General features: G+C 39.1%; 1 protein-coding gene across 11 annotated transcripts; it reads left to right on the plus strand.

The window, feature by feature from the left end:
* The first annotated feature begins 12477 nt into the window (after positions 1-12477).
* Positions 12478-17862, plus strand: LOC123091932 (uncharacterized). Of its 11 annotated transcripts, XM_044513559.1 has the most exons (10): positions 12478-12958; positions 13078-13261; positions 13379-13433; positions 13561-13682; positions 13764-13831; positions 13918-13994; positions 14066-15245; positions 15388-16971; positions 17046-17405; positions 17503-17862. In XM_044513559.1, the coding sequence occupies exons 8-10, from the start codon at positions 15395-15397 to the stop codon at positions 17732-17734; spliced, it is 2169 nt and encodes a 722-aa protein (XP_044369494.1). In that variant the 5' UTR covers positions 12478-12958; positions 13078-13261; positions 13379-13433; positions 13561-13682; positions 13764-13831; positions 13918-13994; positions 14066-15245; positions 15388-15394; the 3' UTR covers positions 17735-17862. The 11 variants fall into 11 exon arrangements, with proteins under 11 accessions (XP_044369494.1, XP_044369484.1, XP_044369486.1 ...); XM_044513549.1 differs by having other exon boundaries at positions 13379-13831; positions 14066-14189; positions 14561-15245; XM_044513551.1 differs by having other exon boundaries at positions 13379-13831; positions 14066-14189; positions 14566-15245.
* The last annotated feature ends 2483 nt before the right edge of the window (positions 17863-20345 follow it).

Genomic DNA, 20345 nt, shown 5'->3' on the forward strand with positions numbered 1-20345 from the left:
TGGGGAGGCTATGTTGATTTTGTTTCAACTACATGCGTGAACATGTGCCAAGTCAAGCCACTCGAATCGTTCAAAGGAGGATACCACCCTGTCATACCACATCACAACCATTTTAATAGCATGTTAGCATGCAAGGTAAACCATTATAAAATCCTAGAAAATTAAGAATGGCATGATCAACTATAATCTCTAATTGTCATTGCAAATATGTTTCATTTATAATAGGCTGAATCAGGAATGATGAACTAATCATATTTACAGAAACAAGATAGGTCGAGTTCATACCAGCTTCTCTCATCTCAATCAGTCCATCATATATCGTCATTATTGCCTTTCACTTGCACGACCGAACGGTGTGGATAATAATAATAGTGCATGTGCATTGGATTAAGCTGGAATCTACAAGAATTTAAGACAAGGGAGAAGACAATGTAATATGGGCTCTTGGTTAAATCAATAATAATGCAAATGAGAGCCACTCAACATTTTCATCATGGTCTTGTCCTCTCAACCCCCAAAGAAAAGAAAAGAAATAAAACTATTTACACGGGAAAGCTCCCAACAAGCAAAAGAAGAATGAGAAATATTTTTGAGTTTTCTTTTAATTACTACTACTACATGCATGGAAAGTAAACTAGCTAAAAGATATAACTAAATTTTTTGGTTTTTCTTAAGGTTTTTCAAACACACAAGAAAAAAGCTTAGAAAAGAGAATAAACTAGCATGGATAGTACAATGAAAAAGTATGAGCATCGACAACTAGAATGAGCGTGTGAACATGAATGTAATGTCGGTGAGAAATACATACTCCCCCAAGCTTAGGCTTTTGGCCTAAGTTGGTCTAATCCCACGAATCAAAGCTGCCTTTTCCGTGTGCGGAGGAGTGTCATCTGGGTGCCACTAGTTGGCGATCTCCTCCGGATCCCACTGATAAACGGACTGTCAATAAGGGTCAAGTCGTGGTTCGGGCTCAGGCTCTGGAGCTGGTGTCAGGCTCCAGTATGTGTAAATGGCCTCCAGCAAGATGAGGTACGTGCCTGAAAATATGTTAAACAAAGAGGGCGCATGCAAGGTAATAATCTCACAATAATTTTTATCAAATATCAAATTATACATAAGCAGTTTCTTCTTATTTTTAACATTAAAATCATGTGCTACCATACTCTTATAATCTAGAAAAACAGAGGGCGGCAACTTTTCTTCTTTATCATAATGCCTAATAGGTATATTAAAGTGTGCAGCAAGGTGCGAAGCAAAGATACCACAGAGGATGGGGCCCTTTATACAGTTCAGACTTAATCGCTTAGCAATAACAGCACCTAAACTGAAAGTTGTATCATGAAACAAAGCATGGCGCAAAATAACAATATCAGGGGCACTAAGATTTCCACTATTCCCGCGACCAATTAAACATCTACCAGCAAATATTGCGAAGTAACGTAGAACAGGAAAATGTATGCTAGTAATTCTTGCACCTAAAACTTTTCTTGTTTCCCCTACATCAATTTCATTAATAAATCCCTCCACATCATTACGGTGTGGTTCCTCTATGTTGCCCTCAAAGGGTATCTTGCAGACCCGACAAAAATCATATAAATGAAACTCCACTGAAGGTGGTGATTTCCTAGCATGAAAGTAAAATTTTTGCATGAAAATATTAGTGAGTAGGAGATACTGTTCATGCTGGTCGTGGAGGAAGTCAGTGAGGCCTGCATTCTCAGCCAAGTAATAAAAATCATCATAAATTCCGGCGGCTCTCAAGAATTCTTCCCAAGGCCATTCACACGGCCGAACCTCCGTAGTGCGAGGCAGATTGTATTTGGGCTTTTTATTCTTCTCATTTTGTTTATCCTTCAAGCTTTGGCTCGAAGAGCCTCTCAACAATCTCCTCAACATTTTCTTCCTCTGAAAATTTCTGAAATTTTTAGTGACTCACAATAAAAGTGAACAAAACTCAACAATATTGATAGCAACCACTCCCATAAGTGCCTAGAACCTACACATTCATTAGAACTACTTGGGGCCCTATAAATTTGACATGCAAGCTCAAGAACAGGATCACCTTAGCAGCAAAAATTTGCAATAAATAAAGCACTAGAACATAAACTAATTGGACCATTGGAGGAGTCACATACCAAAGAACAATCCCCCAAAACAGTTTGTGAATGAAGCTTTGAGCAAGGAGATTGAAAATCGCAGCAAAACGAGCTAGGACACGAGTTTCAGCTGTGTGGTGTTTTTTTCTGGAGGAAGACGAAGTGTGTGGGTGCAGGAATAAGTGGAGGGGGGCCATGTGGGGCCCACAAGGCAGGGGGTGCGCCCAAGGGGGAGGGCGCGCCCTAGACCGTTGTGTCCAGGTGGTGTGCCCCCCTGATGTGTTCTTAGTGCCAAATATTCTTAAATATTCTACAAAAAATCATATTTCATTTTCGGGACATTTGGAGAACTTTTATTTTCGGGTTTTTTTATTGCAAGGATAAATCAGAAAACAGACAGAAAAATACTATTTTTGCTTCATTTAGTCTAAATAACAGAAAGTAAAAGGAGGGTACAGAGACTTGTGCTTTCTAACTTCATCCATCTCATGCTCATCAAAAGGAATCCACTAACAAGGTTGATCAAGTCCTGTTAACAAACTCATTCTGAATCGCATGAAACCGGAGAATCTTCGAATAGCACTAAGTTACCTCAACAGGGATATGCATGTCCCCAACAATAAGAATATCATATTTCTTCTTGACAGTAGGAAGAGGAAATTTAAAACCTCCAATAGTAATCATTGAAAAATTTCCAATACAATTGATACTGTGGACTTGAGGTTGTTTCCTCGGAAAGTGTACCGTATGCTCATTACCATTGACCTGAAAAGTGACATTGCCTTTTTTGCAATCAATAACAGCCCCTGCAGTATTCAAAAAGGGTCTACCAAGGATAATCGACATACTATAATCCTCGGGAATATCAAGAATAACAAAGTCCATTAAAATAGTAACGTTTGCAACCACAATAGGCACATCCTCACAAATACCGACAGGTATAGCAGTTGATTTATCGGCCATTTGCAAAGATATTTCAGTAGGTGTCAACTTATTCAAATCAAGTCTACGATATAAAGAGAGAGGCATAACACTAACGCAGGCTCCAAGATCACATAAAGCAGTTTTAACATAGTTTCTTTTAATGGAGCATGGTATAGTTGGTACTCCTGGAACTCCTAGTTTCTTTGGTATTCCACCTTTAAAAGTATAATTAGCAAGCATGGTGGAAATTTCAACTTCCGGTATCTTTCTTTTATTTGTAACAATATCTTTCATGTACTTAGCATAAGGATTCATTTTAAGCATATCAGTCAAACGCATACGCAAAAAGATAGGTCTAATCATTTCAGCAAAGCGCTCAAAATCCTCATCATCCTTTTTCTTGGATGGTTTAGGAGGAAAAGGCATGGGTTTTTGAACCCATGGTTCTCTTTCTTTGTCGTGCTTCCTAGCAACAAAGTCTCTCTTATCATAACGTTGATTCTTTGATTGTGGGTTATCAAGATCAACAACAGGTTTAATTTCTACGTCATTGTTATTGCTAGGTTTAGCAACAACATGAACATCATCATTAACATTATCACTAGGTTCATGTTCATTACCAGATTGTGTTTCAGCATCAGAAATAGAAATATAATTGGGATTCTCAGGTGTGTCAACAACAGGTTCACTAGAAGCATGCAAAGTCCTATATTTTTCCTTTTTCTTCTTCTTAGAAGGACTAGGTGCGTCAACATTAGTTCTCTGAGAATCTTGCTCAATTCTCTTAGGGTGGCCCTCAGGATACAAAGGTTCCTGAGTCATTTTACCCCCTCTAGTCATAACTCTAACAACAATATCATTTTTCTTATTATTTAATTAATTGAGAAAATCATTTTGAGCTTTAAGCACTTGTTCTGCTTGAGTGGTAACCATGGAAGCATGTTTACTAATAAGTTTAAGTTTACCTTTAACTCCAGACATATAATCACTCAGGTGTTCAATCATACAAGCATTGCGTTTCAATATTCTACCAACATAAGCATTGAAGTTTTCTTGTTTAACAATAAAACTATCAAACTCATCCAAGCATTGACTAGAAGACTTGTAATGAGGAATATCACCTTCATCAAATCTATAGAGAGAATTTACCTTTACTACCTGTGTCGGCTTATCAAGACCATGTATTTCTTCAATAGGTGGTAAATTCTTAACATCTTCAGCTTTAATACCCTTTTCTTTTATAGATTTCTTTGCCTCTTGCATATCTTCGGGACTGAGAGATAGAATACCCCTTTTCTTCGGAGTTGGCTTAGGAGTTGGTTCAAGAAGTGTGCAATTGTTTTCATTACTCAACATATTATTCAATAACAATTCATCTAGATCAACAGTTCTTTCCCTGAAAACACAACCAGCACAACTATCCAGGTGGTCTCTGGAAGCATCGATTAGTCCATTATAAAAGATATCAAGTATTTCATTTTCCTTGAGAGGATGATCATGCAAAGCATTGACTAATCGGAGAAGCCTCCCCCAAGCTTGTGGGAGACTCTCTTCTTCAATTTGCACAAAATTATATATTTCCCTTAAAGCAGCTTGTTTCTCATGAGCGGGGAAATATTTAATAGAAAAGTAATAAATCATATCCTGGGGACTACGCACACAACCGGGATCAAGAGAATTAAACCATATTTTAGCATCACCGTTTAATGAGAATGGAAATAACTTAAGGATATAGTAATAATGATTTTTTTTCCTCATTAGTAAATAGGGTGGCTATATCATTCAATTTAGTAAGATGTGCCACAACAGTTTCAGATTCATAGCCATAAAAAGGATCAGATTCAACCAAAGTAATTATCTCAGGATCAACAGAGAAATCATAATCCTTATCAGTAATACATACAGGTGAAGTAGCAAAAGCAGGGTCATATTTCATGCTAGCATCCAGATATTTTCTTTCAGCTTAGCTGATAATTTCTTAAGATCAGATATCTCTAGCAGTTTCTTCATCCATAACATAACTCTCAGGCATAACAGGTAATTCATATCTAGAGGGAGAATCTTCATCATCACTTTCATCAGTATTATCAGTTTCAATAATTTCATTCTCTTTAGCCCTAGCAAGTTATTCATCGAGAAATTCACCTAATGGCACAGTATTATCAAGCATAGAAGTAGTTTCATCATAAGCATCACGCATAGCAGAAGTGGCATCATCAATAACATGTGACATATCAGACTTAATAGCAGAAGCAGGTTTAGGTGTCGCAAGTTTACTCAAAACAGAAGGAGAATAAAGTGCAGAGCTAAATGGCAGTTCCTTACCTCCCCTCGTAGTTGAGGGATAAATCTTTGTTTTCTCGTCTTTCAAGTTCCTCATAGTGATCAGCAGATATAAATCCCAAGTGACTCGAACAATAGAGTTATGCTCCCCAGCAACGGCGCCAGAAAATAGTCTTGATAACCCACAAGTATAGGGGATCGCAACAGCTTTCGAGGGTAGATTATTCAACCCAAATTTATTGATTCGGCACAAGGGGAGCCAAAGAATATTCTCAAGTATATTAGCAGTTGAGTTGTCAATTCAACCACACCTGGAAAACTTAATATCTGCAGCAAAGTACTTAGTAGCAAAGTAGTATGGAAGTAACGGCAACGGTGTCAAAAGTAATAGCAGTAGTTTTGTAGTAATTGCACTATTCAAGAAATCTTCTGATTCAGCAATTTATTGTCCGATTTATCACTACTCTTGGGGTGACCAATAAGATTATGCCTTATCTTCACCGTTTATCGTTTGGGACGATTTATCACTCTGACAAGCGATTTATCGGGAATCTACCGATAAATCGGGACTATTTATAACATTACGTTTGCAAAAAGTATGTTTATTTGTGTTTTCTGGACCTTGTTTTGCAATATGTACTATTGTCCTATTTTGTTTGGCATTATAAGAGGGTTCAAATGCTAGGAATCAAGGTAACACTTCTATCCAATATTGTTTTTGTGTTGGATATAGCATATTTTAGTGTTGGGAACATTGGATTTGCAAAAATGGCCAATTAACAGTCGACCAATAAAATTGATTAATCGACCGATTTACGATTAATCTCTAATCCCCAGCTGACCGAGACAATAACGATAAGCGATATCCTCAACATTGAGTAATTGTAACAGTGGCAACGGAAAAGTAACTAAGCAAAGATCAATATGTGAAAAGCTCGTAGGCATTGGATCAGTGATGGATAATTATGTCGGATGCGATTCGTCATGCCATAGTTATAACATAAGGTGACACAGAACTAGCTCTAGTTCATCAATGTAAGTAGGCATGTATTCCGAATATAGTCATACGTGCTTATGGAAAAGGACTTGCATGACATCTTTTGTCCTACCCTCCTGTGACAACGGGGTCCTATTGGAACCTAAGGGATATTAAGGCCTCCTTTTAATAGAGTAACGGACCAAAGCATTAACACTTAGTGAATACATGAACTCCTCAAACTACGGTCATCACCGGGAGTGGTCCCGATTATTGTCACTTCGGTGTTTCCGGATCATAACACATAGTAGGTGACTATTGACTTGCAAGATAGGATCAAGAACTCACATATATTCATGAAAAAATAATAGGTTCAGATCTGAAATCATGGCACTCGGGCCCTAGTGACAAGCATTAAGCATAGCAAAGTCATAGCAACATCAATCTTAGAACATATGGATACTAGGGATCAAACCCTAACAAAACTAACTCGATTACATGGTAAATCTCATCCAACCCATCACCGTCCAGCAAGCCTACGATGGAATTACTCACGCACGGCGGTGAGCATCATGAAATTGGTGATGGAGGAAGGTTGATGATGACGATGGCGACGGATTCCCCTCTCTGGAGCCCCGAACGGACTCCGGATCAGCCCTCCCGAGAGAGATTAGGGCTTGGCGGCGTCTCCGTATCGTAAAACACGATGAATACTTCTCTTTGATTTTTTTTCTCCCCGGACGTGAATATATGGAGTTGGAGTTGAGGTCGGTGGAGCATCAGGGGGCCCACGAGGCAGGGGGCGCGCCCAAGGGGTAGGCATGCCCCCACCCTCGTGGATAGGGTGTGGGCCCCCTGGCCTTGATTCTTTCACCAATATTTTTTATTAATTCCGAAAATAATCTCCATGAAGTTTCAGGTCATTCCGGCAACTTTTATTTCTGCACAAAAATAACGCCATGGCAATTCTGCTGAAAACAACGTCAGTTCGGGTTAGTTCCATTCAAATCATGCAAGTTAGAGCCCAAAACAAGGGCAAAAGTGTTTGGAAAAATAGATACGATTGAGACGTATCAGAGACAACACACAAATCACCAATACCTGCACAAACAATCAAATAACTTGCACCCAATGCGATAAAGTGGTTGTCAATCCCTTCACGGTCACTTGCAAAAGTGAGATATGATAGAGATAGATGAAACTAAACAAAAGATAATTAAATATTTTTCGGTTTTTGGTTTATAGATCTAAAAGTAAAAGATTGCAAAATAGTAGATTGGAAACTTATATGATGGAAAATAGACCTAGGGGCCATAGGATTAACTAGAGGCTTCTCTCAAGATAGCAAATAATACGGTGGGTGAACAAATTACTGTCGAGCAATTGATAGAAAAGTGCAATGTTATGACGATATCTAAGGCAATGATTATGAAATATATGCATCACGTCTGTGTCAAGTAGACGGACTCCTGCCTGCATCTACTACTATTACTCCACACATCGGCCGACTCCTCCCTGCATCTAGAGTATTAAGTTCATGAACAACAGAGTAACGCATTAAGTAAGATGACACAATGTAGAGGAATAAACTCAAGCAATATGATGTAAACCCCATCTTTTTATCCTCGATGGCAACAATACAATATGTGCCTTGCTACCCCTATTGTCACTGGGAAAGGACACCGCAAGATTGAACCCAAAGCTAAGCACTTCTCACATTGCAAGAAAAACCAATCTAGTTGGCTAAACTAAACCGATAGTTCGGAGAGAATTACAAAGATATCAAATTATGCATATAAGAATTCGGAGAAGATTCAATGAATATTCATAGATAAGCTGATCATAAATCCACAATTCATCGGATCTCGACAAACACACCGCAAAAGAAGATCACATCGGATAGATCTCCAAGAACATCGAGGAGAACATGGTATTGAGAATCAAAGAGAGAGAAGAAACCATCTATCTACTAGCTATGGACTCGTAGGTCTGTGGTAAACTACTCACACTTCATTGGAAGGGCAATAGAGTTGATGTAGAAGCCCTCCGTGATCGAATCCCCCTTCGGTAGGATGCCAGAAAAGGCCCCAAGATGGGATCTCATGAGAATAGAAGGTTGTGGCGGTGGAAAAGTGTTTTCGTGGATGCTTCTAGAGGTTTGGGAATATATGTGAATATATAGGGCCAAGGGTTAGGTTAGAGGAGTCCCGAGGAGGTGACAAGGCAGGGGCGTGCCCTCACCCCTTGCCGCCGCCTTGCGGCTTTTCTGACTTCATTTCCAAGTCTCCCGAGTGCCTTCAGGTCCAAGAAAAATCATCACGAAGGTTTTATTCCGTTTGGTATTCCTTTCCTGCGAAGCTCAAAAACAAGGAAAAAAACATAAACTAGCACTGGGCTCTAGGTTAATAGGTTAGTCCGAAAAATAATATAAAATAGAATATCAATGCATACAAAACATCCAAAACAGATAACATAATAGCATGCAACAGTCTAAAATTATAGATACGTTGGAGACGTATCAAGCATCCCCAAGCTTAATTCCTGCTCGTCCTCGAGTAGGTAAATGATAAAAATAGAATTTTTGATGTGGAATGCTACCAAACAAATTTATCCATGTAATTTTTCTTTTTTGTGGCATGAATGTTCAGATCCATATGATTCAAAACAAAAGTTTAATATTGACATAAAAAATAATACTCCGAGCATACTAACAAGGCAATTATGTCTTCTCAAAATAACATGGCCAAAGAAAGCTTGTACCTACAAAATCATATAGTCTGGCTATGCTCCATCTTCATCACACAAAATATTCAAATCATGCACAACCCCGATGACAAGCCAAGCAATTGTTTCATACTTTGGTGTTCTCCAACCTTTCCGACTTTCACACAATACATGAGTGTGAGCCATGGATATAGCACTATAGGTGGAACAGAATATGGTGGTTGTGGAGAAGACAAAAAGAAAGAGATGGTCTCACATCAACTAGGCGTATTAACAGGCTATGAAGATGCCCATCAATAGCTATCAATGTGAATGAGTAGGGATTGCCATGCAACGGATGCACTAGAGCAATAAGTTTATGAAAGCTCAAAACAAAACTAAGTGGGTGTGCATCCAACTTGCTTGCTCATGAAGACCTAAGGCAATTTGAGGAAGCCCATCATTGGAATATAAAAGCCAAGTTCTATAATGAAAAATTCCCACTAGCATATGAAAGTGACAACATAGGAGACTCTCTATCATGAAGATCATGGTGCTACTTTGAAGCACACGTGTGGAAAAAGGATAATAACATTGCCCCTTCTCTCTTTTTTTCTCATTTTTTGTTTGGCTTCTTTGGCCTTCCTTTTAATTTTTTTTCCTCAAATGGGACAATGCTCTGATAATCATGATTATCACATTTTTATTTACTTACAACTCAAGAATTACAACTCGATACTTAGAACAGGGATGCCTATCGTATTAGGACTAAATTCATAACCGAAGAAAATTACCATGCTGTTTAAAAAGACTCAAAATAATAAAAGTGAAGCATGAGAGTTCAACAATTTCTATAAAATAAAACCACCGCCGTGCTCTAAAAAGATATAAGTGAAGCACTAGAGCAATATTGTCTTGCTCAAAAGATATAAGTGAAGCACGCAGAGTATTCTAAAAAATCACGATTCATGTGTGTCCCTCGCAAAAGGTGTATATATCAAGGATGATTGTGGCAAACTAAAAATTAAAGACTCATATCATACAAGACGCTCCAAGCAAAACACATATCATGTGGTGAATAAAAATATAGCCTCAAGTAAAGTTACTGATAGACGAAGACGAAAGAGGGGATGCCTTCCGGGGCAGCCCCAAGCTTAGGCTCTTGGTTGTCCTTGAATATTACCTTGGGGTGCCTGGGCATCCCCAAGCATAGGCTCTTGTCTCTCCTTATTCCATACTCCATCAAATCCTTACCCAAAACTTGAAAACTTCACAACACAAAACTCAACCGAAAATCTTATGAGATCCATTAGTATAAGAAAATAAATCACCACTTTGGTACTGTTGTGAACTCATTATTTATTTATATTGGTGTAATATCTACTGTATTCCGACTTTTCCATGGTTCATACCCCCGGATACTACCCATAGGTTCATCAAAATAAGCAAACAACACATAAAAAACAGAATCTGTTAAAAATAGAACAGTCTGTAGCAATGAGAGAACTTAGCATACTTCTGTAACTCCAAAAATTCAGAAACATTAGGACAACCTGGGAAATTTGTGTACCAATCTTGTGCAAATAGAATCAGATCAAAAGCACGCTTCTATAAAAAATGAAAATTAGTTTCCTGTGCGCAAAAGTTTCTATTTTTCAGCAAGATCAAAACAACTATCACCGTAAGCCATCCCAAAGGTCTTACTTGGCACATACACTAACTAAAACGCACAAAAACATCTAACCAGAGTCTAGATGAATTATTTATTGAAAAACGGAACCAAAAATCATATAACAAAAATAAAGTTGGGTTGCCTCCCAACAAGCGCTATTGTTTAACGCCCTTAGCTAGGCATAGAAACACATAAATAGATCTAGGTATTGTCATATTTCGTATGCAATCCATAAGTAGCTCTCATAATAGATTCATAAGGCAATTTAATTTTCTTTCTAGGAAAGTGTTCCATGCCCTTCCTTAACGGAAATTGAAATCTAATGTTCTCTTCTTTCATATCAATAATTGCACTAGTCGTTCTAAGGAAAGGCCTACCAAGAATAATAGGACATGTAGGATTGCAACCTATATCAAGAACAGTGAAATCTATGGGCAGATAATTCCTATTTTCAACAATAAGAACATCATTAATCCTTCCAATAGGTTTATTAATAATGGAATCCGCAAGATGCAAATTTAAATAAAAATCATCAAATTCACGGAAACCTAACACATCACATAAAGTTTTTGAAATCGTGGAAACGCTAGCACCCAAATCACACAGAGCATGGTACTCATAATTTTTAATCTTAAACTTAATAGTAGGTTCCCACTCATCATAAAGTTTTCTAGGGATAGAAACTTCTAATTCAAGCTTTTCTTCAAACGATTTCATCATAGCATCACCAATATGTTTAGTAAAAGCTTAATTTTGATTATAAGCATGAGGAGAATTCAACATGGATTGCAACAAGGAAATATAATCTATTAAAGAATAATTATCATAGTTAAAGTCCTTGAAATCCAAAAGAGTGGGTTCATTGATACTTAAAGTCTTGACCTCTCCAATCCCACTTTCATCAATGTTTGCATCTAGATCTATAAACTCCGAATCATTGGGACGCCTTTTAACTAAAGTTGATTCATCTCCAGTCCCATCTGTATCAAAATTTATATTGGAAAACAAAGATTCAATAGGAGTCACATCAATCGCTTTAAGATCTTCATCATTATTTTCACAAAAACTAGAAGAACAGATTTTTACAAACCAATCTTGTTTAGCACGCGTCTTAGCGGTTCTTTCTTTACACTCATCAATGGAAATTCTCATAGCTTTTAGATATTCATTAATATCATGCTTGGGTGGAATAGATCCAATGTTTAGAGAATCAATCTCAAGAGAAATTCTATCCACGTTCCTAGCCAAATCATCCATCTTAAGCAATTTTTCTTCAACCAAAGCATTGAAACTCTTTTGCGAAATCATAAATTCATTAACACTATTCTCAAAATAAGAGGACATCTTATTATAATTTCCATAAGAATTGTTGTAGGAATTACCATAATTATTAGAGGAATTACTAGGAAACAACCTAGGATTAAAATTGCCTCTATACTCGTTATTACCAAATCCTACCAATAAAATTCACATCCATAGATTCGTTATTATCCTCAATCAAAGTAGACAAAGGCATATCATTAGGATCAATAGAAGCGCTCTTGCTAGCAAATGAAGGACAGCATAACCGCACCTAATCCCTGCCCTCACAGCAATTTGTGGCCGTCCGTTTTGACGATCTGGATGTTTATGGCCGTCAGATCTCGTATAAAAACAGTCTGTGCCGCACTATATGAAATCCGGCCAAGCTGTCCTATGGGCTGCTGCTCCAGAGGCCAAAACGAAGGCCTCTGGTGCACTGGGCCGACAGCCAGCCGCCAGCCCATTCTAGCCTGATCCAATGCTGGGCTAACGAGGCACCAACGGCGTCCAATTGATCCCGACCGATCTCGATCTCTTTCTCGAGAAAAAACGCGATCTCGATCTCGTCCGCCTGTCGGAGTCAACACCAACGGCGGCGCTGCTTCTCGAGGACCCCGCGGCCGAGCCCCATCCACTCGCTCCCTGTGCCTTTGCCTCGACGTGCGCCTCCACAAGCCGTCGCTCCCGCCACCGCCTTCCCTACCATGTGCTCCCCGGGCGACGCCCTCGAATCCTCTGCGGGCGCCCACCCTCGTGCCGGCCCCAAACCCTGCCAGTATCCTAACTAGATGTCCTCTCTAGAACGGGCGGTTAGCGAGGATGCTGGTGATGCACGGGGCCTGCTCGAGAATTTCCAGGTTGAGCTAGTTGCGGTTGTCCCACCGGCAGACCATCTTGTCATTGTAGTGCTGCTCTTTGTGATAGGGCATGAGCAGGACGTCGGCACGAACCTCGTCCAGACAGCGGCGGATGGTCTTCAGGAATCCTGTGGCTGCAGCATAGGTGCGCATCTCTCCCTGCGACACAGCCAGACGAATAATGTCCTTACCGCTTTATTTCGTGAGAGGGTAAAATACATCTGTACATTATTTACAAGCGTATCATTTTACCTGTCTCCCAAGTGCGCCCTTACCCATGATGGTGATTACCACTGTGACGATCTTCCTCTATATTCGGGACGATGGTAGGAGGTGGATTCACATACCCCCTGGGCGCCTCTCCACCGCTGCACCCCATTTCCCTTCCTAAGGTTGTGTTTTATTTCACATTGATCAATTTGTGGGGAGCAGGCCCATATGTAGCAAGGTATGGCGCTGCAAAATGAATGTAGAATTCGTTCCGGACATTACAGTTCGGTAACACTTACTGACGATTTATTTTCCCCTCGCTTGCAATGCCAATTGACTACTAAATTTTTTTCAGGAGCAAGCTGCACAAGAAATTAATTGGAACCAAGATACTCATCTTTAATTTAATAGTAAGGGGTTGAGACTTGGACAAACAAGAACAAGAACAATTTATTATCAAGATATCTGCTATGCAAATCTACAACGAGATCGTCAAGGATCTTCTACGGCCTGACTCTGGCCCCCTTCGCTTGTTAGATGATCCCGAGGTTTGCAACAGAAAGGAACCATCGTGGACAAGTTGGATGAAGGAATCGCCAAGGACAGCCAGTATCTAAGGCATCTAATAGCCATTTGTGAAGGCACTACTACATATGCATGTATGTATATATATCCTACCATATGAGAAAGAAGAAGGTGGTGCAGTGATAGTTACCTAATGACCTTCCAAGTAACTGCAGAACAAAGACAGCTTGGTGAAACTGCACTAAGTGACACAAGTACACATTCCCACCAAATCATTAGGCTGGTATGTATAACAAGAACCAATCCAGCTTTAGATTCAATCTTTGTGAGGAAAGTGTACATAGAAGATGATTAACCTTTCTTTTGAAGTTTATATCTATATCCAGACTGTGGAGAGTATGCTCCATGAAGCGCCAGGCCGTGTTATATCTTTTATTGCTAGCTTGGTAAGCCTTCTGGAGCATGGTATGCTGATTATGCATGGTTGATCCGTACGAATTAACTTTTGTTTTTGCAGAATTTCGTTGACCTTGCTTGAAGCGAGCGTGCTGCACAAACACATGCTGTTAGTGCAAGGTTGAAAGAAGGCGCCATATTAATCGCAGCTTGTTGACTTTGACTACTTTCATCCGAAAGCTAAGGTTTAGATTTCTTCTCAAAAACAAAATTTCCACTTGTACATCACAAGATTGGATAGAGCTCTCAACAAATTAATGGGCACTGCCTCCTAATGAATTTCATGAACTGCATGATGAACATATTCTTGATAAGCTACTCTTTTAAGTGAAAAGCTAAGGTTTCGTACTTCCAATTATTATACAATCTAAATTGTTGAAGTATAGGATGAAAATATTCTTGCTAAGCAGATTTTGTTATTGTTGCACAAGTAGCTACATCTTTTCAAATGCATAAAATTGCTAAAATGTCGTTCACATTATGTGAGTCATACATATTGGTTTCTTGATTTTAGTAGCAAAATCTGATGATAACATGTTTTAAACTTGCATTGTAGCTCAGAGAAGATAAGTTTCAAATCATAGGATCCTCTGATGACATTTCTGCCATACAAGCAATAAGCTTTGAAGTCCGTAATGTCAACTATTGAGTAGCAACTAGGAAGAATTAAGTGGCAATGAACCTCTCTGATAATGAAAAATTATTATCTGTAACCTTTCCTATGTTGATTACTTATTCACTCTTTGTGATTTAAGGCTCTTGTATTAGTGTTTGGGCCGGTACTGGCAGCCTATGTTGCACGGATACTTCAGAAAGTGCGCGTATCCAGCCGGATACTGCCCCGATACTCGGATACTGCCCCGATACTGCCCGATACGTATCCCGTAAGTATCCTGTGATTTATTGATTTAAAATAAAGAAAATAGTGTTTGATACGTCTGGGATACCTCTGGGATACGTTTTGGATACGGCAACCCTTCGTTCGACGTGAAAAACCGAAAACTCCTCGATCCCCTCCTGGTGCCGCACGTCATCAATTCCCAGCTCGTCCCCTCGACTCCTTGGAGCAGGCGAGCAGTCGCAGCCCGCAGGTCTCCAACTCTCCATAAATTCTCAGCTCCAGTCCTCTCCTCCCCCACATGTTCTTCTCTCCTTTTTCACTTCTGAACTCCAATCCAATCGACGCTGATCGGTCGTCGGCTCGTCGCCGGCAGAAGACATCCGTGTCTCCCCTGCAGGAGGTATGTTCTCATCTCCCTCTCTTTCTCTGATCTCTCTTCTCCATCTCCTCTGAATTCTGTACGTAGGTGTTTTAGGTTTAGATTTTAAGATTAGATCAGATTGTCTAATCTGTTTTCCTAATCTCCTCCTTTTACCATGCAGACCGGCCATGTCTAGTAGGTCTTCTTCAGTTAGAACTGAAGCAGGCAGTGGAGGTAGCATGGATGCAGTCCATGTATTGGCTGCTGCTCGTGTGATTCCGGAAGATGATAATGAGAAGAAGCCTTTGTGGAGGTACGTCCAGACGTTGGAAAATACTAGGAAAGGGAAAGGAGGCAACAAGAGATCCATGTGTAGGCTTTGTGAGTATGTTATCAATGGTAGCTACTCAAGAGTAAAGGCACACCTTTTGAAGATTCCTAACATGGGTGTGAGTTCATGTCAAAAGGTCACTGTCGATGTTCTTGTTCAGTTGAAAGGTGAGCAAAAGAGAGCCGATGCACTGATTGAGAGCAATAAACCTAGAGAAATCCCACTGCCAACTGAAGGATTTGGAGCAAATGCAAGAAAGAAAAGGGGGGGTAATCCAATTGAGGCATGCTTTGACATGGAAGCTCGCAACCACCTTGATGCATTGATCGCAAGGATGTTTTACACAGCAGGGATCCCATTCAATGTTGCACGTAATCCTTGGTTCAGGGCAGCTTTCATCTTTGCTGCCGGCCATGCCAATTCGTTGGCTGGCTATGCCCCTCCAAGTTATGATAAGCTCAGGACCACTCTTCTGGTGCAAGAGAGGACACATGTTGATAGAATGTTGATGCCCATCAAATCAACATGGAGCAGCAAAGGTGTGACTATTGTTTCAGATGGATGGTCTGATCCTCAAAGGCGTCCATTACTTAATTTCATGGCTATAACAGAAGATGGGCCCATGTTTCTAAGGTCAATTAACACCGAGGGAGAGGTGAAGTCAAAGGAGTACATCAGGGACAGGCTTTGTGAAATTATTGAGGCTGTTGGACCAGCAAATGTTGTGCAGGTGATAACAGATAATGCATCAAACTGCAGGGGCGCAGGTCTGTTGGTGCAAGAAAGGTATAATCACATTTTCTGGACTGCATGTGTTGTGCACACTTTAAATCTTGCCTTGAAGAGCATAGGTTCAGCTACTAGCCAGGATGACCCTCTTTATGATCATTGCAATTGGATTAGTGAGATTGCAGCAGATGGCTTTCGCATAAAACATTTCATTATGAGTCATTCCATGAGGTTGTCTATGTTCAATGCTAGTAGTAAACTGAAATTGCTTGCTGTGGCTGATACTAGATTTGCTTCTCAAGTTGTGATGTTGAAGAGACTGGTACAAATAAGACAAGCTCTAACAATGATGGTGGTGGGGCCAAAGTGGAATGACTACAGAAATGACAATGTAGAAGGAGCACGATTTGTGAAAGAAAAAATACTGGATGATGATTGGTGGAATAAGGTTGAGTACTTCATTGAATTTGCAGAGCCAATATATTCTATGATTAGAGCAGCTGATACAGATAAACCCTGCCTTCATCTGACCTATGAGATGTGGGATATGATGATTGAGAAGGTGAAGGAAGTAATATACAGGAAAGAAGGTCTAGAACCCCATGAAGAATCCCCATTCTTCTCTGCGGTCAATGATGTCTTAATTTTTCGCTGGACAAAGAGTAGCACTCCGCTGCATTGCTTGGCTCACTCGCTCAATCCCAAGTAAGTTAATTGAATTGAATTGAATTGCTTGCTGATTGTTGCGTTTTCTAATCTGGTTGTTGTTTTCTCCTAAGGTACTACACTACAGCCTGGATTAGTGAAGTTCCAGGCCGTCAAGCTCCACACATGGATCAAGAGATTTCAGATGAAAGAAATGCATGCTTTAGAAGATTCTTTCCTCATGGGGGCCCAGAAATGAATGAACTGAAACAGCAGTTTGCCAACTTCAGTCTTATGGGTCCTGGATTTAATGGTTTCGACTCCATTGAAGATAGATCTTTGCTAGAGCCGAAGCAGTGGTGGGGGATTCATGGAAATTCTGCCCCGGCTTTGAGGACCATTGCTCTGAAATTACTTGGGCAACCAACCTCCTCTTCTTGTTCTGAAAGGAATTGGAGTACATATGGCATGATACACAATACATTGAGGAACAGGTTTTATACTCTTCTACTCCTATTTATTTTTCAATGCAACGCTCGTCGATTTTAGCAAAATTTCAATGAGAATTGACTATCTTTTCTTTTCCTGTAGGCTCAACCCTGCACGTGCTGAAGATTTAGTTTTTGTGCATCAAAACTTGCGCCTTATTTCAAGGAAATCACCAGAGTATATATCTGGCCCATCCAGATTTTGGGACATTGGAGGAGATAGATATGAGCTGTTCGTTGGTGGTGCTGACTTCCTGCAGCAAGCTGAACTATCACTAGATGAGCCTGAACTGGAGGACTTGCTGAATGAAATTGAAGCGTTGGATGTGGATTAGTGAGGTGGATGAGAGAGCCTTATTGATTTGTGAGCTGGTCGTGATGTGAACTTCATTTTATTTTGTGAGAACCTGAACCTAAATTATGATATTTATCTATCTATGCGACTATGTGCGTGTGAATTTGATGTGCGGATTGTGAATGTGATTACCTTATTTGTTAAGCAATTATTATGTCATTAATCATTGACATCGTCCATCCGAAGAAATGCAGTATTTGTTAAAAAATTGTGAAGACTTCAAATTTTTAATAGAACAGTATGTTTCCTACCAAAAACTCATTATTTTTTATATCTTTAATAATTAATATGTATATACAAACGTATCCCCGTATCCTAGTTTTTAGAAAATTGACGTATCGGGCGTATCCCCGTATCGCGTATCCGATACGTATCCAAGTATTCGTGCAACGTAGCTGGCAGCGCACCTGTGCTATTAGTTTGATTGGCTGATGATTTTTTTCAGGCTTATTTCGAAGTTGAATATATTTCCTTGAACGAGCATCTTGAGTTCTTGACATGGCTTGTGAGGCAGCTAATTTTTTTATATTGATCTATACCCTCCTTCAGAATATAAGATGATATCACATATATTATGATGAATAGACATTGAATGGTTTTTTCAATTGCAGTGGCTATTGTTTACCTTCCCTGCGGAAGAGGAATCATATGCTTCAGCAAGGCAGGCTTTATTGTAGATCAGTTCATCTTGCCAATGTTTCTGTCATATACTCCCTCCGTTCCAAAATATAAGTCTTTTTAGACATTTCAAATGGACTATAACAAATGGATGTATGTAGACATATTTTAGAGTGTAGATTCACTCATTTCGCTCCATATGTAGTCACTTGTTGGAATCTCTAAAAAGACTTATATTTAGGAACGGAGGGAGTATATTTATATGCTCTAGTTCTTCAAGACTTGCATTGATTTCTTCTCCAGAAATTTGTGTGCTCTTGCTCCTGCAGGAAGGATTGATGGATTTCGCTGCTCTTGGCTTGATAAAATTTAGCATTTCTAGGTTTTATGTTTACTTTTTCATGATACAGTCTCACTATGTAATTGCTAATTAGAATTTAGAATCATATTCAGTCTATACATATTTAAGGAGATATCCAGTTCCATGAATGGCGAAGAATTTCCGGTCAACCACAAGGATTTCTCAAAAATGTGATGTTCAAATTTGAAGAGTTAAATTCTTTGCTAGAGCAGAAGGTGCTAGCCTCGGAAGAGGATATAATGTGATAAATTTGTGTTAACATTTTTTGCAGCTTCACTTCCCATTAGTGTGCAATTATTGCTTTTTTCACGTGGCTATATATTTACGATAATTTCTATCATTCTGTTGTACAAATTTATGGGCATGGCAAATTAACTTGTATCATGTACTCATATGTATACTAATGAACATTCTATACCTTCAGTTTTTCTTCCTTTTAGATGTCTTTGTGGCCACTAATGGTTCTATCATATCATTTTTTTTCAGTATTATCCTTGACGCATTTTATTTTTGTCATTGGAAATGCATGTGTTGTGTTTTTATTTTATTTTTTTATTTTCCCTGGCAATAAGATTGTCATATATGCGTTGTATCAACCAAATTTGTAGGTGAGCATTTACTGAGTGTGAAGTTCTCCTCAACTCATAGCTTTGTTTATGCAAAATTAACTTCTGTAATTCATGTGAAATATAGTTATACCAATATGATTATTTTATTATACAAATTGACAGGCACAGCAACGCCGCCATCGATGATCTAGTAATTTCATAAGTTCATCCATCTTTCCACTCAAAACATTAATTTCTTCAATCGCATGCATTTTTTTACTAGTAGAAGATCTTTCGGTTATATTATCCAAGAGTTTAGTAGCTTCTCCTAAGGTGATTTCCATGAAAGTACTCCCGCGGCCGAATCTAAAAGATTTATAGAAGCAAAATTTAATCCGTCATAAATTTTTTGTATAATCATCCACAAATTTAAACCATGAGTAGGGAATTTCGTATCATCAGTTTCATCCTTTTCCGAGATTGTGCAACATGCTCATGATCAAGTTGTTTAAAATTTTTAATCTCGTTCCAAAGTTTAGGAAAATATTTGAAAATAAAAGCATCTTTACACTTATTCCATGAATCAATACTATTTTTAGGCAAAGACGAAAACCAAGTTTTAGCACAATCTCGTAGTGAGAACGGAAATAGTTCCAATTTAACAATATCATTATTTACATCTTTTTTCTTTTGCATATCACACAAATCAACGAAATTGTTTAGATGGGATGCGGCATCTTCACTAGGAATGCCAGAAAATTGATCTTTCATAACAAGATTCAGCAAAGCAGCACTAATTTCACAAGATTCCGCACTAGTGGCGGGAGCAATCGGAGTACAAATAAAATCATTAATATTAGTATTGGAAAAGTCACACAATTTGGTATTCTCTTGATCCATTGTGACAAAGCAAGCAATCTAACACACGAGCAATCAAAAGGCAAACAAAAAGACGAACGGGAGAAGGGCGAAGAAAAGGGCAGATCTTTTCGGAAATCGTTTGAAAAGCGGGGAGAGGAAAACGAGAGGCAAATGGAAAATAATGTAATGCAAGAGATGAGAGT

Source organism: Triticum aestivum, chromosome 4B (assembly GCF_018294505.1).
Source record: "Triticum aestivum cultivar Chinese Spring chromosome 4B, IWGSC CS RefSeq v2.1, whole genome shotgun sequence".
Taxonomy (NCBI): domain Eukaryota; kingdom Viridiplantae; phylum Streptophyta; class Magnoliopsida; order Poales; family Poaceae; genus Triticum; species Triticum aestivum.